This window comes from Acartia tonsa, chromosome 12 (assembly GCF_053477335.1).
Source record: "Acartia tonsa isolate MP-2025a chromosome 12, ASM5347733v1, whole genome shotgun sequence".
Classification (NCBI taxonomy): Eukaryota; Metazoa; Arthropoda; class Copepoda; order Calanoida; family Acartiidae; genus Acartia; species Acartia tonsa.
Genome location: NC_137271.1, coordinates 6475271 through 6502131, shown reverse-complemented (window position 1 = coordinate 6502131; position 26861 = coordinate 6475271). Strand labels below are relative to the sequence as shown.

At 34.4% G+C, this 26861-nt stretch overlaps 2 protein-coding genes across 37 annotated transcripts in view; both read left to right on the top strand.

Moving 5' to 3' along the window:
* The window catches only part of LOC145333664 (MYG1 exonuclease), a 13838-nt gene extending 9081 nt beyond the window's left edge, over positions 1–4757 (top strand). The window contains exons 6-13 of the mRNA XM_080178873.1: positions 659–729; positions 975–1044; positions 1320–1402; positions 1607–1661; positions 2143–2227; positions 2461–2557; positions 3898–3989; positions 4531–4757. Of these exons, the coding sequence (XP_080034999.1) occupies positions 659–729; positions 975–1044; positions 1320–1402; positions 1607–1661; positions 2143–2227; positions 2461–2557; positions 3898–3989; positions 4531–4610 (633 nt within the window). The 3' untranslated portion in view covers positions 4611–4757. The remainder of the gene's footprint in view (positions 1–658; positions 730–974; positions 1045–1319; positions 1403–1606; positions 1662–2142; positions 2228–2460; positions 2558–3897; positions 3990–4530) is intronic.
* On the top strand, positions 4751–26861 carry msk (importin-7 msk). 36 transcript variants are annotated; one of them, XM_080178869.1, is made up of 36 exons: positions 4751–4858; positions 5250–5354; positions 5945–6078; positions 6974–7083; positions 7435–7565; positions 8276–8379; positions 8836–8908; positions 9497–9579; positions 9914–10051; positions 10561–10654; positions 10936–11034; positions 11644–11751; positions 12088–12245; positions 12554–12677; positions 13686–13798; positions 14238–14358; positions 15298–15480; positions 15905–15994; positions 16233–16361; positions 17126–17212; positions 17615–17698; positions 17891–18028; positions 18686–18813; positions 19321–19444; positions 19792–19899; positions 20545–20625; positions 20964–21036; positions 22170–22247; positions 22633–22719; positions 22984–23069; positions 23440–24565; positions 24836–24965; positions 25235–25359; positions 25764–26073; positions 26299–26591; positions 26791–26861. In XM_080178869.1, the coding sequence occupies exons 1-29, from the start codon at positions 4775–4777 to the stop codon at positions 22707–22709; spliced, it is 3159 nt and encodes a 1052-aa protein (XP_080034995.1). In that variant the 5' UTR covers positions 4751–4774; the 3' UTR covers positions 22710–22719; positions 22984–23069; positions 23440–24565; positions 24836–24965; positions 25235–25359; positions 25764–26073; positions 26299–26591; positions 26791–26861. The 36 variants fall into 36 exon arrangements, with proteins under 36 accessions (XP_080034995.1, XP_080034996.1, XP_080034994.1 ...); XM_080178870.1 differs by having other exon boundaries at positions 25740–26073; positions 26759–26861; XM_080178868.1 differs by adding an exon at positions 13339–13384 and having other exon boundaries at positions 12554–12631; positions 25235–26073; positions 26299–26861.

The following is a 26861-nucleotide window of genomic DNA, read 5'->3' as shown; positions in this document are numbered from 1 at the left end:
CCGTAAACCGCCGTTTCCCGCCGAATTTTTTTTCCCTTTTTTCTCGCTATAATAGACAATTTTCAATCATCTGAGATAAACTTTTTTTTTAATAAAAATTTCGCTTATATATTCACTTGACACTTGTAAGATTTTACACTTGGAATTTTTTTTATAATATTGACAAGTTTGAAATAATAAAAGTGTCACGTGAAAATATAAGGGAAATTTTTATGAGAAAATAAGTTTATCTCAGATGATTGAGAACTGTCTAATTTGGCGAAAAAAGGCAAAAAAAAATTCGAAGGGAAACAGCGGTTTTCGGCGGGAGCAACGGTTCCGCCGCCGTTTCTTCACAGTTCCATATTGTTCTCCACAAAAGCAACTGATGTGCCGACTTTTAGAGCGGTAACTCTTTTATGGGCTGAGATCATGCACGTTTTACTTTTGGTTTCAAAAAGTGGCACATCCGCCTCCCCCCTTTGATTTGTAGCAAGAGAAAAATATTAAAAAAACATACTTTTTTTTGATTTAAGAGGCAAATTAATGGTATCAATATATTCGCAAATGTCTTATATACAGTTTAATACACTTTTAAGTCCATTATTTTTGGGGCTTTGAGTGAACGTTGAATAAGGTTGATTTTATCTCGTTAATTTCAAATATATTTATGTGCTAGGTATATGAGAAGTTCATTCAAGAGATTGACGGAATCGACAATGGAGTTGAAACTCACGACACTGAGGGCAGGTAAACAAAAAAACATTTTAGTTTTAAATATCATTATATACAATACAAGGACTTAGACTTTGAAGTGTTTTTAAGAAAAAACTTAAGTATAGAAATAAACAAACAAAAATAAAGTATCAAATGCTGCTAAAGACAGTTTTCTACGGTGTGGAATCGAATTCAGAGCTATCTTGGCAATATTATTAGAGTTCCGAAATAAGTATACCTATGATTTACGAACATTTTAATCTCTAAATTATGTTTAGGTACACAATCAATACAAACTTCAGTTCAAGAATTGGAAACTTCAACCCTGCATGGAATGAAGAGTCTGACGTAAGTATTTTTTAACCAATATTATTTTTTATTGCACCATCATTTATGATCTATGTTAGGAAAAAATGTTTTTTTTACCCTAAATTATCAGTCAATAGCTTGCGCTCATATTGATATAGATAGATAATAGATAATTTTAGATAAAGGTTAGTTTCTATATATTTATAAGTTTTCATTGTTATATCTACACAGTCTAGGCTTTAAAAGTAAAAATTGAATTTGGTACCTAGGTATTAATGAATAATATTTTTGACTAAAAAATATGTTATTTTTAGGATGCTGATCAAATGAAGAGATTTGAGAAGGCCATGGTTCAAGCAGATTCAGAATTCAGAGACAAAGTTCATTTTTATGCTAAGTAAAAATTTCAACATTTCTTAATATCATTTTTTTATTGTCTAAAGACTAAAACTAGTTTGTAAAAAATAAGAGCAAACAACAATCCCTTCACGAAATTCTCGAAAGTTTAAGAAATCTGCTATTCCTTTATTTTATTTTATAGATATTTTATATATACTGTAGATTTCGTGATGAGAACGAAAACTAATTTTTTTTTGTTTAGGAGTTGGTGGCCCGCTAGAAAGATTGTAGCTGACGCCCTGGAGAAAAGATTCCAGGTAGATTGATACAGCTCTAGAATAGTGCACGTCCGTTTGGCCGTCCAATAAATGAAGTATATATGGGAGTTGTTAAGAAAGAGGTCAAAGAATAGCTACAAACCATCTAAGAATGAAATAGTATAAAACAATCTCGAGGCCTTTATGAAGATTCCGTTTAAATGAGATGTCATTCAGTTCAGCGTTAACGAAATCTTAAGAACAGAGCAAAAAACTTATCTTTATATATAAGAATAGTTATTTCGCGTATCATATTATAAACAGCTTTCCGCGGATATAGAATGTACAAATATAAAATTAAAACCAGTTTTTTTTAGCTCCGAGATGCCGAAGGCACGGGGTAAAAAAACTGGTTTTAATTTTATGATTGTAAAATTCTATTTTCGTAGAAAACTGGATATAATACGATATTAGACATAGTTTTTTCGTATGTTCAATCAAAGGGTTTCGAACGATTACAAGAAAAAATATGTTTTTTAAGGTGCACCCAAGTGGACAAGTATTAGAGTTTACCCAGGGAGGTGTGCCTTGGAAGGAGCATTTATTAACACTGGAAAAAGAACAAGGTATAAAATTAAATAGTCCTTACGTTAGAAATATAGAAATATTAAAGAATTAAAGAGAAAAATTGACTTTATTTTCTCTTATCTCTGAAAAATGAAGTATCTATATTATATAATATATCACTCAAAGAGTCAAAATTAATTAAATATTTTTTTTGACTGGTTTAAAGTAAGTAAATAGTCTATTTTAGTCAATTAACAGTAATAAAATCTTTCATAATAATGTATCTTTTTAGATATTGAGGGTCAGTTGTATTACGTGATCTATGCGGATCAATCTGGAAAATGGAGAGTTCAGTGTGTACCTATATCAACATCCACATTTCAAAACAGGTTTCATTCTTAGATTATCTACAGGGTGCGGCACATAAATCCGGACGTTTTTTAAACGGCCATAGTGTCAAAACTACTTGACCAATCAGGACGTTTGACCCCACTATAAAAAGCTTAGGTAATGACCTTTTAGCACAAAAAAATCTTTGGACGAAGATGAACGTGTTCAACGAGCTGGCCCCGCATATGTACAACAAGGCAGATTCCAAATGCGCCGGTGGTTTAATCTGGATTCTCGACTAGGGCCCACTAAATCTGACCTCAGCCTATCTGTAGGTGAGGTAGAGGTATGCAACTTGCTGGGGATACTGTTAGATACATAAGTAAGACACTAGAAAAGACTAGAGCACTCTATCTGAAATGGCTTGGCCATAGTACTCCAGCAAAATGAAACGGGGCAGATTTTTAGATGTAAAAAAGGGCAAAAACCGTGAAAATTCGTGAAAATTTCTCGGTTCTTGACTTCAGGGACCCATATTGAACTTTAAAACTCATTTTAGACCATGGGTTGCGCCGACAACCCTAGCTGAAACTTCATGTCATTTTTAAAAAGGTAAAGAACGTCGTTCTAGCTCAAATGTGGTCCAAATAAGAGCCTCCGTGTCTAAGGGTAGCTTGAAAGTTGGGCGAATTTGGATCCTGCAGTTACTCACGTTTCTAAGGAAATGTGGCCTCCCAGCAGCCCGATCTTAATTCAATGGACTTTTGGGCCTGGGGCTACTTTAAAGCATGCACCAATAGACGTGCCCATACCACAAAGACCTCCCTCATTGCCACTATCAAGGAGAACTACGCAAGCTTGGACAGGTACATTTTGACCTGGACCTGCCGGCGGTTGAGGAGGTGGGTAGAGGCGGTGATTGAGGTTGGCGGCCATTTTTTTGAATAATCTAATAGTCATATACCTTTTCTGCCTCTCAGTTTTTAAAATTTAATAAAATCTTTAAAGTTGACGATTTTATGTTCATTTGTTTAAAAATTAGATTTTGTCCGGATTTATGTGCCGCACCCTGTATCTATCAGTATTCATAAAATGGATACAGAATACGTGGATTATATGTATTAACGGGGTAAAATTTATAATTAATTTATGTTGCTATTATGGACCTCATTTATTGGTCCGGATTAGATAAAGGGGGTGGAATTGGGATCATGGTTATTTTGCCAGTTGCGAGAATCACTGACTAGTAGCGGTATTAATAAGGTATGATTATATATATAAGCATATAAAATGTGTTCAAACAATATAACGTGATATACTCCTCTTTAAACCCCTGTAAATAAAGGTAACCCATTGAAGGAACTAGACTGAAACTCTCTTGATTTAACTATCCCTTTAGGTTGAGCCTACCAGAAGCCTGGAGAGGTGTGAGGGATGAGGAGCTATCAAAATTATCTGAAATTCCTGGCTGTATCTTCGTCCACGCAAGCGGTAAGCTTACATACTGTAGCACAGCTAACTTAAAGGTTTTTGCATATAAAACTGTTTTTTAGTTGATATAACTATATTTAACAGAAACTTAGTATATTAACCAAAAAATACTCAAATTCACTGCTGGAAGGTGCTTAAAATCACTTGCTTTCGTTCTGGAATAGTCCCCTTTAAATACACGAACATTAAAAAATCTGTCAATATATCAATATTCATATTGATAATGGCTTTGTCCCTTGTCTCATGAGGCCTTTTCCGTAAACAATTTGCATCATAAATATCACTTATTGTATATTGATCAAAACATTAAAAAATAACATTTTTAACATGAAATAGAAATATATAATTGCTGCATTTTTTAAATTGTAGGTTATACGAATCATAAGGCCAAGTTTAAAATCGACAGGACTATTCTGACAACCTAATTTGAAAGCTATCTGTTACAGACAGGCCTTTCCCTAATATAGAAAAGCTTCTCTATATAATGCAATGGAAAATAAGTTGAATAGTAGCGCTTCAAAATTGATAGGCTTTTTTCTAGGATTCATCGGAGGAAACCAAACTAGAGAAGGTGTTCTTCAAATGGTTGACGTGGCCCTAAAACAGCAAAAGAAAGAATAAACAAATAAAATAATTTGATATAAGAAACTTAGCAATCTGGTGATTTTTATGCTTGATTTTTATTTTTACATTGCAATAGGTATTTTATTATTTATTTGTCTTGATTAACTTATTTATTTTTGCTTTAACTTAACTTTTGTCCTATAGTTTCAGACTCTTATAAAATGGACATAAAGTCGATAGCAGAGCTGTTGAAGGGCACCATCGACCCAAACCTCAGGAATGAGGCGGAAAAGAAGCTGACAGAGGTTAGACACTTGTTTTTTAGTTGCTACGCTGCTCTATAATTAATTTTGTCTCCGTCCGGGAATTTCTCAGCTGCTTTTTGAGATAGATAGCTGAAATATATGGTAAAGATTCCATGTACCAGTGAGCATCCAGAATTTGTGATTTTCTTTGAATTTATGAATATTTCCTTCTCCTCTTTGTTGACGAATGAACATTTGCTCTATAATTCCCTTCGTCCTTCTGTCCACCCTTAATTTAAACACTGATATTTTGAACCAACTGAAGATGAAATATCCCCATTTTTTAGTGTTGTATGAGAGAACTGGATTATCAAACTTTTACAGTCCAATGTTTTTAATATTTATCCATATTTTATTTGAATCTATGAATTCATCTATCTATGTATTTCAGCTTCACAAAATAATTGGGTTCACGCCTGTAGTGATGCAGATCGTCATGTCTCAAGAGGTTGAACAGCCCGTCAGACAGGCGGCTGTTATCTACCTCAAAAATATGGTAAGTTTTTTTTATCTTACCTTCGCTGAAATTTTGACTATTAAATGTCATGCATGTAAAACAAACTCTTAAACAACTAATGTTTAACCTTATATTAGGTAACTTATAAAAATGATCCCTTCTTTTAAACTTGGAATTTCTTGGGATTTAACACAGGGGTGTATATTCTGCACAAAAAATTTTTTTCCCCTGCTACAAAATTTTTAATTTTTCTTCCAAGGAGGGGGGGGGGGGGAATGGAAAAAATGTTTTCAGTTTTCTTAATTTTTACATTTTTTTTCCCCTCCAACCACTTATTTTTTATTTATTCCCCTCCCCCCTGAGCAGGGGATCCCATGTAGAATATACACCCCTGATTTAACACCTAACAAAAATTCTATTAACTTTTCTGCTAGTCAGACTAGCAGTTTTCCTTGAATAACTATCTCAGCATCCTAATAAATTACATAAATGATGCAACCTAAAGTTCTTATTATATTATTCTAAGTTTTAAAAAGCTTTTCTCCATGTGTGCTATCTATGACTATACAGTTACACCACATCCCTCGCGTCGTGTCTCTACCCCTCTATTTTAAAATATTTTTGTTTAGGTTAGTCAAAGCTGGAAGGACCGTGAGCCCGAGGGACCTGGAGTCCCGGTACCATTTGCCATCCACGAGCAGGACAGAGCCCTGATCAGGGACAACATCATTGATGCTGTCGTTCATGCGCCTGACATAATCAGGTAGGAAGGAGGATTGACCCAGGGATCTAAAGGGATAAGACAAAGACGGATAACTTGATGTACATTGTTAATAAACAAAATTACCCCTTATTAGATTGTAATTAGTGGTTGAAATGTTGGGATATTTAACTGTTTAAACTAATCGAATCAAAACCCATTAAATGTCCCCAAAGTTGTTTAGCCAATGAATAAGAAAATGTCATTGTAAAACTTTTGGGACTAGTGTAATAAACAGCTCATTACCTCCTCTCACTCTCCTTGGGATTGACCAGAAAGTTTGTCGTAAGGTCGGATATCACTCCAAACCGGATCATTACAAAAGACTATAGAGATTACAGACTGTATGACCTTATTAGACTGAGTAAGTGGAAAGCGTTGGCTTAAAATAGGTGTAACTCATTTAAATTATTACCACACAGCTTGGACTTCAGAAAAAGTTCGACATGTAGCTGACTTTTTTTTAAAAATAGAAAACCAGGGGTGTATATTCTGCATGGGATCCCCGGCTCAGGGGGGGGGAAAAAAAATAAAAAATAAGTGGTTGGAGGGAAAAAAAATGTAAAAATTAAGAAAACTGAAAACATTTTTTCCATTTCGCCCCCCTCCTTGGTTAAAAAAAACTAAAAAATGTGTGGTAGGAAGGATAAAATAAATAATATATAGAATTCTTTAAATATTTTTCTATTTCCCCCCCTACTTTTTAAGAAAAATCTAGGGGGGAAAAAAAATAAAAAAATTTTGTAGCAGGGGAAAAAAAATAAATCTTGTGCAGAATATACACCCCTGTAGAAAACAGAATTTGTTCAGTGGTTAGTGAGGTCTTAAAGGACTATCAAACAGAAACTTGTTAATTAGATTTATATAAAAAGAATTTTACGTATCCAATGTAATACAGGATCCAGCTTTGCGTGTGTGTAAGTCAGATTGTGAAGCATGACTTCCCTGGCCGTTGGCCTCAGATTGTTGAGAAAATATCCATCTATCTTCAAAATCCTGACCCTAAGGGTAAGAATGCTTTTGTTATTTAAATATAATATTTTTATTTTTGTCTGTTTTGATTCAATATTGTTGAAAGGGGAGAGTGGGCGGTTATACAAAACCTAAAAAAAAATTAACTTAACCAAAAAAAGGCTTACAGAACTGAAATTTGCTTTAATTAGGTACAGAAAAACATATTTGTCTCAAATGATTCATAATTGTTAAATTGACAAGAAATAGCAACATAAAAAATTGGCGGATAAATTGATTTTCGGCGGCAGCGGTAGTTCTACCGCTCTTTCTTCACATTTTGAAATTGTGGCTCATAAGACATTTTATGTTTTAACGAGTTTTCTTAATTAAGTTTTTGTGTTTTAGGCTGGTTGGGTTCTCTGCTCTGCTTGTATCAACTTACAAAGAACTTTGAATATAAGAAAGCTGAGGAAAGAAAGCCTTTGACTGAAGCTATGAACATGCTTCTACCTCAGATTTATAACCTAATCTGTCAGGTATCTATTTATCTATAATTCTTAAAATCTATTTATCTATTTGTCTATCTACCTATTTCTAAAACCTTCAACTGAAGCGGAAGCTGGAAAGTAATCATTATTTTTATGTTCATAAAGGAATAAGCTAAGGGGGGGGGGTTTAATGCAACCATCTCGTAATCAGTGAGCAAATGGCACTTAGAATTCGAATTTCCATCTATAATTTTGCATGAGTAATCCTTGGTAGATCTATTTTCCCTAAATCGAACAAAAAGTTGGAAAAGTAACGGCTGGCGGCTCATCTGTTTTGCCATTTGTTTGATATCTATATTAGTCACGAAACCTCTCTCAACATAATACTCTTTTCTACTCCAAAACGCTATCAAACGGTTCTAGGCGGTAGCTGTTGGTACTAGAAGTTTTAAAATTGGTTATTGCTATCATTTAACATGAATTAAACCAAAAATATGTTTTAAAAAGTTGATTCCTACGTAATTGATGATGGATTTACCCTGAAAATAGGCAAAAAACGGCTGAACGGCTGAGCCACTAGCCGTTACTTTTCCAACTTTTTGTTCGATTTAGGGAAAATAGACCTACCAAGGATTACTCATGCAAAAGTTCGGATCGAAATCCGAATTCTAAGTGTCATTTTCTCACTGATTACGAGATGGTTGCATTAACCCCCCCCCCCCCCCCCCCCTTATGCAAACTAATGTTGTAATATTTAGTTGCTACCAGACGACAGTCAAGATTCTGTGACTATTCAGAAACAAATCCTTAAGATCTACTTTGCCCTCACCCAATACTCTTTACCCTTGGATCTTATCTCAAAGTAAGTTGTTCATTTTATCTGTTTTACAGATTAATGTCCGTTTTTAGTCAGTCTGTTTACTAGGTATTGGTAATGCTACAAAAGACATTTTGGTTATAGTCTCTTTTTTGACATCACCTATTAAAGGGCGTTTCGTCGTATTTTCACAGTAGCTTTTGATAGGTTATTTTAGGCTAGGTTAGCTAATTGCCCCGTAGGTAGGGTTAAAGGCCCCTGTCGGGGCTAGAAATAAGAGTAAAGCTACTTTGAAAATACGACGAACCCCATTTAGAGGCGATGTCACGAAAGTGACCATACCAGACATTTTTATAATTATTAATGATCATATGTTCTCTTTAGTTTTTATAATCACTGAACATCTGCTCTACAACTGACTTTGTCCGTTTGTCCATCCATTTTTTTATGCTTTGCTACATTATTATGTCATCCTATAGTTTCAACTTTAATTTTGTATAGGGATGTTTTCGGTCAATGGATGGAGGTCATGAGGCAGATTACTGAACAGGACGTTCCAGCTCATACCCTCCAGGTAAATTATTTGGAATCCGCTTGATGTCTGAGAGAATGGTTTTGAGTTCTGGCATATTAGACAATAGATACGACTATTAGTATTATGTATGCAGTAAGTCATGAACAAAAATATTACAAAAATTTTCTTTTCCTTTAATATACGTTACCCTGCACTGTTCGAAAGATTATTGTCCGTATGGTTTCTCGATAGACTTAGATTATACTTGCAATTTAGATTTACTAATGCCTTTGCCCTTTGAGTTTATATATTAAATCGTTCCGAAAGCTATAGAGATATCAAAAAATCCTGTTATAAGAGTTACTTTCTGGTACAATTATCCCAGGTTGAATAAACGTCTAGACTTCAGTGATTATTACTAAAAAGTAACAAAAAAAAGGGGGGGGGGGATAATTTTTATCAGTTATCAGGGGGCTTCGCCCCAAGGTGTGGAAGGGGTTTCTGCACCCCCTATTTTGTGTTTGTTTATAACAACAAAAATTTATGAGGGAAGGGTTCTTTCTCCCCGAGGAAATAGCAGTATTATTGTGTCTGAATAACCATCTAGGGTAATAAATCTATTTTAAATTCAATATTTATTTGTTATAGATTGATATTGAAGACAGACCAGAGTTGATCTGGTGGAAAAAGAAGAAATGGGCCCTGCATACTCTTACCAGACTTTTTGAGAGGTTTGTTTATTTATTTTAGAAATATGAGGTTTTTTCGGAATTCATATTCAGATTATGACTTTTGGAGAGAGAGAGAGAGGGGGGGGGGAACATTGGACCTTAACTTACACTGGTGCCCAAAGTTTTATAACCATGTTTTCTAATTCGTTGGCCCAAAAACTTTCATTTGTTTTATTTAATCTAAAAAAGGGGTTTCAAGTTGCTTGAACGTATGTTATGTTTCACATTAGTTGACTCTCTTGTTTTTATCTTAATTTACTATCTATCTTTCAATATTAATTTGCTAACTTTCTATCCTGATGATATATTTTCTATCTTTTGCTATCCTTGCCAGGTACGGATCTCCTGGCAGTGTAACCAAGGAGTACAAGGAATTTTCAGAATGGTACCTCAAGACCTTCTCCCACGGGATACTTATGGCCATTCTCAAGGTTTTAGATCAGTACAGACAAAATATCTACACCTCTTCAAGGTAGAAAAAATTTTTGGTGTGGGGAGGGTGGGCAGACAATTCAAGATTAAAGAGATATCTTGATGGTATTAATCTCCTAATCGCTAGATTAAAGATTTTAGAAAAGAAGTATGTAGGGAAGGGGGGAGGAGGGCGGGGTGAAATATCTTAAACAGCCAAGATTCTTTTTATACTACACTATACCCCTGATAAAAAGGCCTAATTTTTAATTGGTTGCAAAAATGTATTTTTGCCCTGTCTATTGAGCCGTTTTAGAGATCATATTAAAACTATTGGTATAGGTATTTTTAAAGATATACCTATTCGTTGCGTATTTTAAGAGATTTTCGCAAAATCCATTTATGACTTTACCCCATCCCATCCCCTGACCATGGAGGAACGCATTGACCAATATCTTGAGAACTATATTAGCAACCTAAATAAACGACAAAAATCCTCTATCACAATAAATACGCATTCTATACCAATTCATATGATACAAGACTATTAACAAGAATGCTTATTTCCAGAGTTATCCAGCAAGCATTGAACTATATCAACACTGCTGTCAGTCATGCCCACTCTTGGAAGCTTATCAAGCCTCACATGCTTCAAATTATTCAGGTGCTTCATTTTTCTATAAGAATTTATTTGTCCTTTTATTTTTGTTTCATTCATTACTTACACTTTAGAGAAAAAAAAGTTTTTTTATTTTTTCGTTAATATCAATCCTATGATATAGAGTTTAATGATTTTTGCTTAAGGGTAATGGTATCGGAAATAACTTTTATTTTTAGAAAAGCTTTTTAAATGTTTTGGGTGGATTTGGGCTATTTTCCTTACCTTCTGTCTTACAGTGCAGCAAGTAGGGTGCTAAATTCTCTATATTTCTATCTCTATTTTAGGATATTGTGTTCCCCTTGATGTCTTACAGCGAACAGGATGCTGAGCTATGGGACACTGATCCTTATGAATACATAAGAATCAAGTTTGATATCTTTGAGGTTAGTACAGTTCGTGTAGTTGTTTTATTTTTTAAAATAAGTCACAGTATGTGGTTCAGGGATCTAAAAGGATACGAAAATGACTGATAAATTGATGTACATCCCAAATGATGATAAACAAAATTACCCCTCTGCAGATTACAATTAGTAGTAGAAACGTTAGATCACTCAACTTAATGAACCAACCAATCAAAATCCAATATAGGTCCTCAAAGTTGTAAATCCAACAAATAAGAAACGTTATAAAAAAAAACTATGGAGACTAGTGTAATAACAGCCGTGGTATTTATTTTTAATTGAATTCTCAAAACAATGGGGCTAAAATTAAGATTAAATAATATTTTCTGGACATACAAGAGGGTTTGTATGTCTGCATGAATGGTCAAATACTTCTTTCGTTTATCTGGATAAAACATGGTTTATATTTTCCATAATTCCACAATAAATTGGCAAAAGAAATAGGTAAGGGAAAGGATAGGAAATTCAACTAGGTTGGAAAATATTCACCCCTGGATAAAAATGTATTAAAAGTCGAATCATATTGATTGAGATATTAAGCTTTATTTTGTAACATCCTTCGGACAAAAACAACCTAGTTTTCCATTTCAGGACTTTGTATCCCCTGTAACAGCGGCTCAGTCCCTGCTCCACTCTGCCTGCAAGAAAAGGAAGGAAATGCTCCAGAAAACTATGGGTCTCCTACTTCAAATTATTCAGGTATTATTTTGGAGTCATTACAAAGATTATTTTATTGTGTTTTTTTATCTAAGAAACTAATCCAACACAGAATAATACTGACTATACCTTTTTTTTTGGGAAGGGGGGGGAGGTAAAGCTAGCCAATTTACCCTCCCCCAAAGTTATTTACCCAATTGAGATTGTTTACCCCACTGAAATGTAAATCTTTTAAAAAAAGGATTAATTTCCTTGTATACAAGCATTAATGTACTACAATCATAATGTTTTTTTTTATTATTGAAAAAGATTGGTCCAATACACAGGATAGTTAATATTTTTTTATGCATAGTGTAAGATCACATTTTTTCTTCTCAGACGCCAGGAACGAATCCTAGCCAGAAGGACGGAGCTCTACACATGATTGGTACTATGGCGGACATCCTGCTGAAGAAACCTGTCTACAAAGAACAGATGGAGAAATTCTTGGTGGAGATTGTTTTCAGGGAGTTCCAGGCCCCGCAGGGACATCTCAGGTTAGATAATTTGATTGATAGATAGATTATACAGAGGGTCCGTGAACGTACTTACCTTTAAATACTTGAAATAGAGAAGCTTTGTCAAAGAAATTTGAAATATTATATCGAATCTATGGATTACTTTGTAAAATAATTTCGAAATACCTTATCAGTACAGAAATCTTCATACAAGGTTTAAAATCGATAGGACGTTAATATATTCCAACATCCTAATGTTAAGGTAAAGTCTATCTATTACCAATGGACAGAAAGACACTTCTTTCATTTTTAATAGAAGGCCAATCCTTAAACAATGTTCATTTTAGGGCCCGAGCTTGTTGGGTGCTTCACTACTTCTCCGATGTGAAATATAAGAACGAGGAAGTTCTCAGGGAAGCATTCAGGCTGACTGTTAATAGTCTTCTTCATGATAAGGAACCCCCCGTAAAGGTATGTTAGATAGATAGATTGATTGGCAAATATATAGATACTTGACAAGCTTAGTATAAGAACGAGGAAGTTCTTAGGGAAGCATTCAGGCTGACTGTTAATAGCCTTCTTCATGACAAGGAACCTCCTGTAAAGGTATATTAGATAGATAGATTGATTGATTGATTGGCAAATAGATAGATACTTGACAAGCAAACTATAAGAATAAGGAAGTTCTTAATGAAGCATTCAGGCTGACTGTTAATAGCCTTCTTCATGATAAGGAACCTCCTGTAAAGGTATGTTAGATAGATAGATTGATTGACAAATAGATAGATACTTGACAAGCAAAGTATAAGAAAAAGGAAGTTCTTAGGGAAGCATTCAGGCTGACTGTTAATAGCCTTCTTCATGATAAAGAACCTCCTGTAAAGGTATGTTAGATAGATAGATTGATTGGCAAATAGATAGATAATTTGACAAGTAAAGTGTAAAGTATAAGAATAAGGAAGTTCTTAGGGAAGCATTCAGGCTGACAGGGAAGCATTCAGGCTGACTGTTAATAGTCTTCTTCATGATAAGGAACCCCCCGTAAAGGTATGTTAGATAGATTGATTGGCAAATAGATAGATACTTGACAAGCAAAGTATAAGTATAAGGAAGTTCTCATGGAAGCATTCAGGCTGACTGTTACCAGCCTTCTTCATGATAAGGAACCCCCCGTAAAGGTATGTTAGATAGATAGGTAACCGTTATTGTTGTCCTTTACAATATAGCTTCTCATAAGATTGGAAAGGTTTATAACTATTTTGAGGGAGGGTAAACCAAAATCTAAAGAGAAATCGCCCCTGGAAAAAAATTATTACCATGAAAAATAATTCTTGCTAAATAATGAATTGGGAGGTCTAATTCTACCCCCCCCCCCCCCCTCTCCCCCCCATCACCTCAAGTGCTTAAAGGCCTCTTGGGGCACTAGGCTCACTCCCCATGGCAAAACCCTTTCCACGCCGTGACCATGTTTCTATCTAGGTTGAAGCGGCCATTGCTGTGCAGATGATGTTATCCAGCAAGGGAGAACAAGCTAGACCTTACCTGGAACCACAGATTAGAGAAATTACCCTTGAGCTTCTTAAGATTATCAGGTATAAAGACGGTCACACCCCAAATATAGAAATCCTGTAGGTATGTGAGTTGTATTCCAAGAACAGTACTATACTAGACTGATCAACTAGTGCTATGGGAATGGATATATCATTACTTGAATGTTACACCAGATTTTCATGTTCTTTAATAAAGTGAAACTCAAAGGGTCCTTAATAACGATACCCCACATTCACCCCCTTTTTACACACACACACACCCTTTATACCAAAATACCCCTTCTGTAGATTAAAATTAGTGGTTGAAACGTTTGAACACTTAGCTCAATAAACCAACCAATCAAAATTCAATAAAAGTCCCCAGAGTTGTTAGGCCAACGAATAAGAAAACATTATTATTAAACATTAGGGAATAGTGTAATAAACATCACATTGTCCCCTCTCTCTTTGTATCCCTATATGATATAACAAAAATATTTAGAGAAACAGAAAACGAGGATCTGACAAGTGTGATGCAGAAGATAGTGTGTACCTACACAGAACAGCTGGTGCCCGTGGCTGTCGATATTTGTCAACATCTTGTTGGAACCTTTGCCCAGGTGGTGAATATAACTTTCAAACAAACTTTTGTCTTCCTTTCATTTCCTGTAAAATCTCCAATTTCGTAAATGGTAAATGGGCCACTCCTATGCAATCCATCCAAATAACTGTTATCGAAACGTATTATAGACAACTTTTCGCGGATATGAACTGAAAAATTATAGGATTATTTGTAGTTTTGTTGGCCCTGTAGGGCCAAATTCCCGGACCAACTAAACCGGTATTGATTTATGATTTTTATTTTATTATTCGTGATAAATTGTCCAAAATTCGAAACGATACACTATTTTTCAGTATTGCCATAAACCGGCTCTAATCCAGAGGATAAATTAGATTTAGAAGCCGTAGTCAAAAGCCAGAATGAGTGAAACACTTGCGAAATAAGAGATTTCTATCTTCTATTTCTTCTCTATCGCAGATTGTAAAACATTTAAATGAAAAGGTCCTTAACTATATATCTTATTCTCATTTTTATTCTCAATAGTATTTTCTGTAACATTCTTCATTTTAACTATAATATTCTTTTCTTCCTTCCTCTATCTTACCCATCTTCAAATTGTAAAGCTACTATATAAAAATAACATGTAAGTTTCTTCTTTGGAGGGGGGGGGCATTAGTTTTACAGCGCAATTTCCCAGGAAGGAAGGGGACAGTGGGCATTTGATTACACTAGTCCCAAAAGTTATAGATAATGTTTTCTCATTCGTTTCCTTAAAAATTTTGGAAACAATTTTTAAAAATTGATTGGTTGATTCAGTAAGTTGAGTTTCTAAACGTTTCAGCCACAAATTGTAATTTAAGGAAGAGATAATTTTGTATATCATCATTGGAGATGTATTAGTCATTGTCTGATCCCTTTAGATCCCTGGCAACTTCCCCGCCACCCCGGGCCCCCACCCACAAAAAACTGTAGAGGAAAGTATAACCTGGCGGTTTTTAAGGTGCTAGCGACCGCAGACAGCGGCGACGAGAAGGCCATCACGGCCATGGGTCTCCTCAACACCCTGCAGACCATCCTAAACGTGATGGAGGACAAGCCCGAGGTGCACACGGCGCTTGAGCCCATCGTCTTGCAGGCCATCCACCATATCTATGAAAACAGCATCATGGAGTTCTATGAAGAGGTATTGTAGAAAGGGATGGCACCTCAAAAAATCTCCGTATGAATCTGAAAAAAAGATACATGATTTTGTGGATTTCAGATTTTGAAAGACATCCCGGAGATATGGATTATCAAAATCTTTTTTACTTAAGGTCGGTTACGGACCCATTTTCAGCTTTAAAGTTGCATATTGTTTAAAATAATGCGGCAGTGGGTAGATTATCAAGTTTTTGGCAGCCCAATATTGTTTTAGTTGGCTTCGGTGTGATTCTAAATTTAGGGGAGGATAGGTGGGGCTTAAAACAAATATAGACTTCTATATTAAAACCTAAAATAAAGACTACCACAAAGTTTTGAACCTTCATTCTTGACACACGTCTACAAATGAATAAATAACAGCTTGGAGGTCATTGGTACTTAAATCTTAACCCCTTAAAAATTCTCAGGCCATGTCCCTGACTTGTGACCTGACCACTGCCCAAGTGAGCGAGAACATGTGGAAAATTCTGGAGGTCATGTACACAGTTTTCAACAGGAATGTTTATAATAAAATCTGCAGGCAGATAAAAAAGGCTAAAACATATAAATAGCATTATATGGGAATGTATGTACTTACGTATTTTATAAAGTTTATGCTTTTTTTTCTTTTTGCCCTTATTAACTGATGATTTTTGCTTATGCATTTAAAACAGTTTTATAGGTCAAGATGAGATGTTTATGATCTTTAGACTTAAAGAAAGCATTTGATGGTTGTATAAACATTAATGTGACAGGGATGGATTTGATTATTTCACTGATATGATGCCTGCCCTTCACAACTATGTGACCATTGACACTAAAGCTTTCCTCTCCACCCCCAACTACATGCTGGCCATGTATAACATGTGCAAAACTATTCTAGAGGTAAGATTTCATCAGGGAGTAAGGGAGGGGACAATGGGCAATTAATTCAATATAAGAGTTATCAAAGAAAGGGCATGAAATCCAGTTTAATCCAATAAATTTGTAGGAAATTATAAAGGGATTGTTAATTGAATAATAGATTTCCATAGCGTCATGTAAAGGGAAATCACAACTTGTTTTTGATGAAATATATTGAGTTTTTTTGGTGTGATTTTTATATTAAAAGATTATTGGACCCGGCCAGCTGCTAGCAAGAATATGACTGCCCCTTTTTTTCTGTTTATTTCCCTTGCCCCTTGGCCCCACCTCCCTTCTCCCTTCTCCCCGTCTGCTACATTCCAAACTAACACAACGAGTGTTTATTTCCCTTCCCCCCACTTCCCTTATCCCTTCTCCCCGTCTGCAATATTCAAAACATACATAACGAGTAGCGGCATTCTATGCGCAAGTCCCCAAACTCAGTCAGAAACTGCTAAATTCTTGCACATTCCCTTTAAGCCAGTCCCCAAAGTCTGAGACTCCTAAAAATTGAATATTTGATCCATTGTCCCCTCCCTTACTCCCTGGATTTCATTCTTGTTGATTAAAAAAAAATTTGGATTTGAAAGAAATTAAAGATTTAAATCACTATTTACTATGTATGTATAATAAGGAATGTTTAAAGGAAATTGCTTAAAGTTAAAAAAAAAATTTCAAGTTGTTTGATTAGTTGGTTCCAAATTATAAGTGTCTAAACTTTTCAACCAATAATTTTAATCTTGTAGGGAGACCCAGGAGAGGATCCTGAGTGCCATGCTGCTAAACTTCTGGAGGTTATCCTGCTCCAGTGCAAGGGAATGAACATTGATGAGGTAGGGGTGTGTGTGTATGTGTGCGGGCGTGTGTGCCCAGGAGATGACTCAGGTCCTATTTGAAGCTTTCTTAAAACTAGAGAACTCAATCTTATCAGTAGTTAAGCTACAGGCAAAGAAAACTACATTATTTAGTGGCTTTTTATTGAATGGGTAGAGAAAAAATAGCTTAAAACCATTCGAAACTTCAATCTGTAAATAAAAGAGGATAAATCCATTAAAGGACCTTAGAAAAGAACCCAATCGGTTTAGTAGTTTTGGAAATCTTAAGCTACAGACAACCTTAAATATCATTAAGAACTTAAGGATCACAATTATGGCTACAATAGTACAAGACCTTTTTTTAACAAATTAAAATGTAGGTACTAATTTCTTTTGACATTAATGATTTGTTTTGTTAAGGTTGTCCCAATCTTTGTTGAGCTGGTGTTACAGCGTCTGACCAGAGAAGTGAAAACATCAGAGCTCAGAACTATGTGTCTGCAGGTTAGTCATACATTAGGATAAAAGATTAAAGGGAACACGAGCTATATGCACCTCTGCCCGCAGGGCGCGGACCCGTTCCGATTTTGCAACATAAACACAGCTGAGTTCCTACTAAAGAACAGAACGAAATTTGATAGCAGACGAAAAGGGTTAGGGCAGAAGTAAATTGTTAAAATTTTTGTTGTTGTTAAGGTGATCATTGCAGCAATGTACTACAACCCTGCACTGTTGGTGGACACGCTTAACAAGATGGGAGACAGTGTGTTTGCCCACTTTGTCCAACAATGGATACATGATACTGACTGCTTTATTGGTCTTCATGATAGAAAGGTGAAGAAAATATATGATTTTTAATTGGATAAGATAGGATATCTGTCTTTGGCACCTGGATAAGACAATGGACTATAGATTTCCCGTTTCATAGCTGTAAATATTGGATGAAAAGTTTGGAAACCAACCTTCAAAATTGATAAATAGCACCCTAAGTATATAAACCAGCACCTAAGATATCGTTCTAAAAAAACTTAAGTTGTCAGTGTAATTACCTGTCCTTTATCCCCTCCTTCCTGGTTTCCCATGATAGAGAAGCTTTTTATGGGTAAATAAAAGATTTCATCTTTTATTTTGGAACAATTTTCCCGATTTATTCATTTTGTATTTATTTCATCCGTATAATAGTAAACTATCAACAGTTGTAGCTTTGGTTGTAGAGATAATTTTGAAAAAAATATCTTTTTACTTTGGCGGATTTTTGTGTGTCTGATTTGCCATGTAGTCTAAAAAGTCTACTATTAGATTTGTGTGCTGGGTCTGTGCCACTTGTTGCAGATGCCTGACAATCCAGCTGTTTCTGCGCATGCCCAACAGCTTATGCCATCTCTTATTATTTAGATACGTGTGCTGGGTCTGTGCCACCTGTTGCAGTTGCCTGACAACCCAGCTGTTACTGCGCATGCCCAACAGCTTATGCCATCTCTTATTATTTAGATTTGTGTGCTGGGTCTGTGCCACCTGTTGCAGATGCCCGACAACCCAGCTGTTACTGCGCATGCCCAACAGCTCATGCCATCGCTTATCATGCTGTTTGAGGGACTCAAGAGGGCCTATGCTGCCAAGTAAGTTTTTTGAAGTATTTTTTTAGTTTAGCTTCGAAACCGATCAACTTCCGCTGGATTAGAACCGATTCTAAACCTGTTTTTTTTTCTTCATTTTTTCATGATTTAGTTTTCAGTATTACCATGATTTTTCAAATTGTGATTCCTTAACGATAAGGCTTTAATATTGTTAGGCTGAAACCTTATAGGTAGTGATATGAGTTTTTTCATCTTTGACCAAGAAGAAGTAAGATTTTTAAAGAAAACTAAAAGGTTTACACATCCTATTATATAAAACAATAGTCTTTTTTGTCTGTAGCTTAATATTTTAGTAACCACTGAACCGATTGAGTTCTCCATTTCAGGGTAGCTTCACATTATACATATGTCCCAGGGTGGTTTTCAGCAATTAATTTTATATTTATATTTTATTTTCTTACCTACCCATTCCAAATAATACAATAAAGCAGGCCCTAGATGCTAGGGGCACATCTGCTAGTTGAAATATAATTCACCTTATCTATCCAGGTCTGATCTACTATCCGACTACAACAGTTCTTCTGAGGAGGAGGATGGTGTTGACAATGAGCTTCTTGACTCGGATGAAGATGAAATTGATGACGAAGGACAGGCTTACCTGGAAAGCCTCCAGGTATGATAATTTGATCGGTTGAATGATTGATTGCTATACGATGAATAGTCAATTATAAAATTATTGCTGAGATGATTTGTGTTACGATTTTGGAGGGTATTTTTTTCATGGAAGGATGTAGTTACTCGCTCAAAATAGTCATAAACCTTCCCTGGTCCCATAAAAAGCCTTACTATAATGGATAATTATAAAGGACCAGCAGATAAAGCGATCTTGAGCTACAAACAGAAAGACATCTTGTTATTCTTATATAAAGATAAACTATCGCTATCTTTTAATCAATCTGCTTACTAGCTAAATCTTAATCCGTTGAAATATTTCAAATTATAATCACGCAACCTTTGTAGGAGAAGGTTGCTAAGGCTGGCAACCAGCAGGGATTCCAGGTGAAGGCCACCATCCAGAATGAGGAGGAGGAGGATTCTGACAGTGATGATGATTATGATGGTCTTGAGGTAAGCTAGTCATATACTCAGGAGAGTATATTTTGCATTTCATGGGATCTCGGCTAATTGGGGAGGGAGGGAGGGGGGGGGGGAGAAAATGACAAATATGTAGGGGAGGGGAAATATGAAAATATAGTGTACTGAAAAAAAATATCAGTTGGTACCAAGAAAAAATCAAATATTAAAAAAATCAGCCAACAGTTACCTACTTGACCTGTCATCTACGAACACAAAATGATGTGATATTTAATTTTAACTAGGGGTGGTACTAGGGGCAAGGTTAACGTCCATGACACTGTAATGTCGGTCATATCTGAAAACCAAGGGAAGCAATGTCTCATTTTCTTTCCCAACATTTAGGTTAAAATTTAAGACAACCAACCCCATAATAGCACGACTTTTGTTTAGAAATTTTAATTGTACTGAGCTGCATATGTCATTAGGTACAAGGCAATCCTCTTAACTCTAAATGCCACACGCATAGCATAGCAGCAATAGCGTTTTATCAAGCTGACACTTTACCAAATATCTTATGTACAGAACACAGACAGACAGACAGACTAACCATGTAAGCATTAAAATCTTTCTAATCAAGTCTAAATATTGAAACAACAGAAAAGGAATGCGCGAATAAAAATTTTTATTTTTGTTTAGGAGACAAGTTTGGAGGCCTACACCACCCCACTAGATGAAGAGGAAGGCGAGCAAATTGATGAATATATGATTTTCAGAGATGTAAGTATTACACCTTATTAGATGGATAGATAAGTAGACAGACAGACACTTGACTAGATGAGGTGGGGCAATGGATATAGAATATACGCGGATATTAAGACACAGTTGAAAAATTGTCGTCAATTTAGGTTGTAAACATGGACATCACTTAATGGTCACTTTGTTCATCCAGTAGGAGGGGATGGGTAAAGGGGTTTGACGGGGGGGATTGTTAAGTTATCCAGTTGCTATAAGTTTCACTTTATTAGAATACATGAGAATCTGGTGTAAGATCCAAGTAATGATAAATCCATTAACGGTACAGTCACATATTTTATTAATACTATTTTAAATTTCAGATTTTGAGTGGTATCCAAGGAACAAACCCACAGTGGTATCAGGCTATCACTGGTCACCTCTCAGAGGTTCAAGGTATGATGGATTCTAGATAGTTAGATTGATCAATAGATAGAGCGATAGATTAACAGATTGACAGATCGTTTTATAGATTGATAAATTGATTTATAGATAGACAAATTAATGGTTAGATTGATAGATTTGTATATTAGGGTGGGTCGATTTTGGACATTTTTTTTCTGAGGCCAAAGCGGGGATCTGCACTCAATTTATATAGATATAATACACCTCTGGATGATTTAAAATTTATCCTAAGTCTTAAAACCGCTGACGACCAGACATTCAATTGTATAGCTATTTGTAAATGGGAGTCAAAAATTTATTGAATCAGAACTATGGCTTCATGGTGCTCCCTGGAAATGCCTTGAGGAGCTGAGTCAGGAACTTTTGTCCGTTTCAAAAAATCTCGTTCCTAGCCTGAGAAAATCTAAAAAACCTCTACAAATTGGACAATTCTCAATAAACCTTTTAAAAAATTGATTTTTTAGTGATTTCTAAAGCTACGAACGAGATATTTTGAAACGGACAAAAGTTCCTGATTCAGCTCCTCAAGGCCTTTCCAGGGAGCACCATGAAGCCATAGTTCTGATTCAAAAAAATTTTGAATGTCGTCTTTGCATACTAATAAGTAATGAATTATATTTTTAAGTGGTCGTGTTCTAAAACTCATTTTTTTAAAATTCTTTTTCGGTCAGAAATGTTTTTAAGGTTAATTTTATCTGTTGCATATCCCCGCTTTGTCTAATTCCGATATGAACCCACCCTATTGTATATTATAAATTAGGCGGTACAAAATGTCTGACGATTTCTGCTTATCTTTAATAGTTTCTAGGTTTGTCTAAAATGTAGATGAAAAAAGACTAAAAAGGATAAATGAATTGATTGATAGCTCGGATAGCTTTGTCTCAAAGTTCTATTCCCTTTTAACAATTAAGAAGTTCGACTTAATGAACAAGACCTTCCTTTTGGTAAGGTTTAACGCCTGGCATAGTAGCAGTAACTATCAATTTATTAGCTATAATCTTTCTTTTAACTCAATAATCATTAAAATTTGATTAAAATCTACCCTTTTTAGCCTATATGGTTATTAAAACTTTTTGATGATGAAACCTGAACACACGTACTTAATATATATTTTTTTTTTACAGGAAAAGCGCTGCAAGAAGTTATCACCCTTTCTAACCAGAGGCAGGCGGACAGAGAGAGCAAGAAAATTCAACAACAGGAACAAAATTATTCATTATTAGTCGCTCATGCTCTTTATGGTGAAAGTTACCCAGAATTCTGAGACAGTATGCAAGTTCAATTTGTAGAAAACAAATAAGTAACAAAATCAGGAAGGGAGGGGACATTGGGCTGTTTTTTTACACTAGTCCCCAAAGTTTTATGATCATGAAGGATCTCGCTAACCCCTAAACCGATATGGTACTCCTTTACAAGTCCCGGGATGGTTTTAGGCTTTTTTTATTTTTATACAAAAAAGTCGTATGGTTTAAAACTATTTTTACGCCCTTTTATATCCCTTCGAATATCCCTAAATACTAGGGACGCAGACGCTAGTATATTTGAACAATGAAAAAAAACATGAAATAATCTGTTGTGAACTGCAGGGAGGATATCAGTTTGCTCAGCAGAATGTACCCGGAGCCTTCAACTTTGCCAGCGGTAACAACCCTTTCCAGAAGTAAAATGGTTCAGGTACGTTGACGTAAATGGTTCGAATTTCTAGAATGGATACGTTGTTTTTTGGATCTTACACAAGATTTTTGTGTTCTCTCAATCGATTGACAGTAGCACCTATGACCTATGTGAAGCTGCTCTAAAATAGTGAGCTGCTCAGTCGTTTAAGTGTTTAGCTGTATCTTAACTGCCAAACAAACAAACTTATTTTTTCTGTATGAAAGAATATTTAAAATAGAATTTAAGCAGTATTGTAAACTATATAAGGTTTTTTATTTTCAGAGGTTAATGTGAACTTTTGAAGATCGAAAATCAACAAAAAAGCATACCAATATAACTAACTAATAATTATGTATGCAAACAAATATGTAACTTTTAAATATTACCATACTATCCTTATTTTCGATAAGCATGATTTTTTAAAATTCTAAAATTAAAATTTGTTTTAAACGACAAACTGTTGAGCATCGTATTATAGACAGCTTTATGAGGTAATTAAAAAAACAAAAGGCAGTTTTGTTAGACCCTAGGGGCCGAAGAACTGTTCATTGCTAAAATGGTATTAATTTAACGATTTTTATTTTAATATTCCTGGAAAATTGTCTGTAATACGATGCTGTACATGATTTTTTTCAGTATGGCTGAAAACAGATTGTAATCCAGCGGATATTAATCGATTTCAGAGCCACACTGGAAAATCTAATTATATAAATCTTAGTAATATGAATTAAATTTTAGTTACACTTGATTTTCAAATTTCAAAACATAAAATCCAATTATGTAAAGTGAAGCTGAATCTTTTGAAATATGAATTTTATTTTAGTTAAAATGTCTATTGAAAAGTCTAAAATCTATTATTAATTCTCTCTTCATTGTCTCGTTTCATTATTGTCTTTGCATTAATGGTAAAACAGGGGAACCTATTCTATTTGTTACGCTTTTGCGTGACAGTTAAACCTTTCACTGTTAATAATCATTTTATATATTCAATATCCTGTTCTCATCCTGGTTGGTTCATTAAGTTGATTATCCAAATGTTTTAAGCAATAATTTTAATCTATTAACAGGAGTAATTTTGTGTATGATCATTGTGGATATACATCATTTTGTTGTCAATTGTCTTATCCCTTTAGATTCCTGCAATTATCTACATTACATTTTCATAATAAGTCATCACTACTGAAGTATTGATTTTATTTCCCCAACCCACGCCTTACTGAAAGGTTCCATGTATCGTAATGGATTAAAGTGGGAGGAAACCTGCCCCCTACATAAAAACATTACTACTGAAGTAATGTTTTGATTAATGTAGGACAGCTGCCATAAAATTGTTTTTCATTTCGTCCCTATACCATATCGCAATAAAATTACAATACTAAGTTAATATATAACTTAATGCATGGGGAACTCAGGGAGGGAGAGGACATTGGGCTGTATATTACACTAGTCCCCAAAGTTTTATATCAGTATTTTCTTATTTGTTGGCTCTAAAACTTTGGGGACTAATTGAATTTTGATTGATTGGTCCATTAAGTTGAGTATCCAAACGTTTCAACCACTAATTGTAATCTACAGAAGAGGTAATTTTGCGTATAATTATTGGGGATATATATCAATTTATTGGTCATTGTCTTATCCCTTTAGATCCCTGTAATAAACAACATAATAAAATGGAACCAATGTTCTTTTTCTGTTTTACCATAATAATGCTTACTACCATCATTCATCCTGTCTTTTCACAATTGTATCTCTAGTTTTATAAATCTAATGTGCATATAATAATATATAAATATTATATTCTATAAACCTTATATCTTGTAACTCTGAGTCATTTATTTGTCCCAAGTCATTATTTTGTAACTAGGTAGGTAAAGGTTTTTATAAAAAATTACTTTCAATTTTTATTCATAAAATATATATAAAAAAATCAAGATTTTTTTGCAAAATTTCTGTATTTTTTTTGCAAAATCTGGAGGGATTTTTTAGAAGATCGCCTAAAAAATGTCATTTAATGAACTTTTCAGTATATTTCTTTTTGAATCAAAGAGGATATTGATAGTATTTTTAAATGCCTGTAATTTTTTAAGCTATTTTCTTTCTACTGAAGAATTTTCTACTTTTTAAACCAACTAAGAAAACCTTTACCTGTGTTATGTTATGAAACTATTGTCTGTAAAACTATTTTCTGTTGATATTAAACATTGTCTTGGTATTAATATGTCTATCTATGCGGGTCTTCTACACTGTTTTACCTTCAGATACAGGTCTTCCAGTGACATTTCCCTGTATCACTTTTTTTTATTGATTCTTATGAAGCGTGGGGGGGGGGGAGGGGTGTCATTTTTGTAAGCAAACCTAAAACCCAAAGAATTGCAACGAAAAAAAGAGTTAGGGCACTTTTTTGGTTAAGTTTGTTACAAAACGTGGCTCATCTCCACCCCCCAATTTGTCCTATTTATTTTTAACTTGTCTTTTTTTACACTAAGTTTATTTTTAATGTCTTAGACGTGTTTTTTCTGTCATTCATGCATAGATAGATATGTCTTGAAATTTTAGTTTTTCCTCTTTGTTATTCATTTACATTCTGTTACAGTTGGGCATTTTTGTTTATTATAAATGTGGCAAAATGTGCCCTTAGTCTTGTCTTTATGTAAATCTGTAAATAACAGACATTTTGAAAGTGGGGAGTGTATAAAAAAAAGCACAAAATGTCGCCAAAAGGGACTGTGCACGAACTAGAGCAATTAAATTTAAGTACCTTCCAGCATTGAACCTGAGTAATTTTTTGGTTAATATCCTAGGTTTATGCTTAACAAAGTTAAAGCAACTAAAAAGATTCAGTTTTAAGGTTTAATGCTGGAGTTAAAATCACTTGCTCTCTTTCTTGCACAGTCCCTTTTAGTCTGTGTTTAAAATTAACACAATTTTTATCATATGTGGTGGCGATTACGCTTTTTTGCCCCTCTTTTATGCATTTTGGCTTTCATTTTTAAACCCAAAACCTACCTTTTTTCTCTAAAATACAGTTTTTAATGTAGTTACAAATGTCTGTTATTCATCAGATGTAAAAAATGTCTTTTTTTTCATTCAATTCATTCATCTGTTATACTAAAAATGTCGTTGTGTTGTCTTAAACTTGTATGTCTATTACGGCTGTGCTCTTATCAAGTCAAACTTGGCTGCTACATTTTATATTTTATAAATAGTTTTATTTTTTAGTTTAAAACATTATTTTTATACATCACATTGTATGCTCAAGGAAAAAATAATCTACCTTAATTTTCTGAAAAAATTCATGGAAAAAATCATCAAAATTTTTTTTTAATTGTGTATTTTTGCTTTATTGTAGCCGCCTTTTTGGCTCTCTCTTCTGTAAGTGTTTTTATTTTGCAGCAAATTTCACTACTTAATAATAGCCAGAGTTTTATATCTACTTTAAAAAAGGAACATTCACTAAAACGTTTTAAGTATTTGGTCTTAGGTAAAAGGTTAAATAAATCATTCTTGATTCTTAAGAACGGAAAGTCCCCTTTTTTGAAAACTTAGACATTATTGCTGTTCTTTAAAAACACTTTTCATTGCTCTCTCAATCTTTAGGATTGTTCATCTTACCGCTGCTACTTTGTCAGGCAAATGAAATTAGCCTAAAACTTTCTTGAAAATTTATTAAATAGTTCTTTAAAATGAATTTGCCATGCCAAATTAGTTGCGGTTAAAATATGCTTCCAAGATTATTTTAATCTTGAAAGCATATTTTCTCTTGACTTGTGATTGCGCCAATTTATCCCCCTGGAGAGAAAAAAAAATCGGTCACCGGTCATTTGTCTGGGGGGTTAAATTCCCGCGGTCACTTGTGACCATTGTCATGTCTGTGATACAAATCAAACTAGGCAAAACAATATTTATACTAGTACTAGCCGTTTTTGAGATTTTAAAGAACAATTCAATATAAAAAAAATTAGCTAAAGAAATATTAATTTGACCGGCGCGTATTGTTGTTAAAAAGTATTTTTTTCTTCATATGCAGTAACCCTATAAAAAAATTATTTTTTTCTAGTACTAGTCTAAATTTGGCCTTTTGTCGCTCAGTTAAAAATCAGTTGTCTATCAAAACTACTGTCTTATTTTAGGAATATATTTTTTTATCCTAATATAAATAA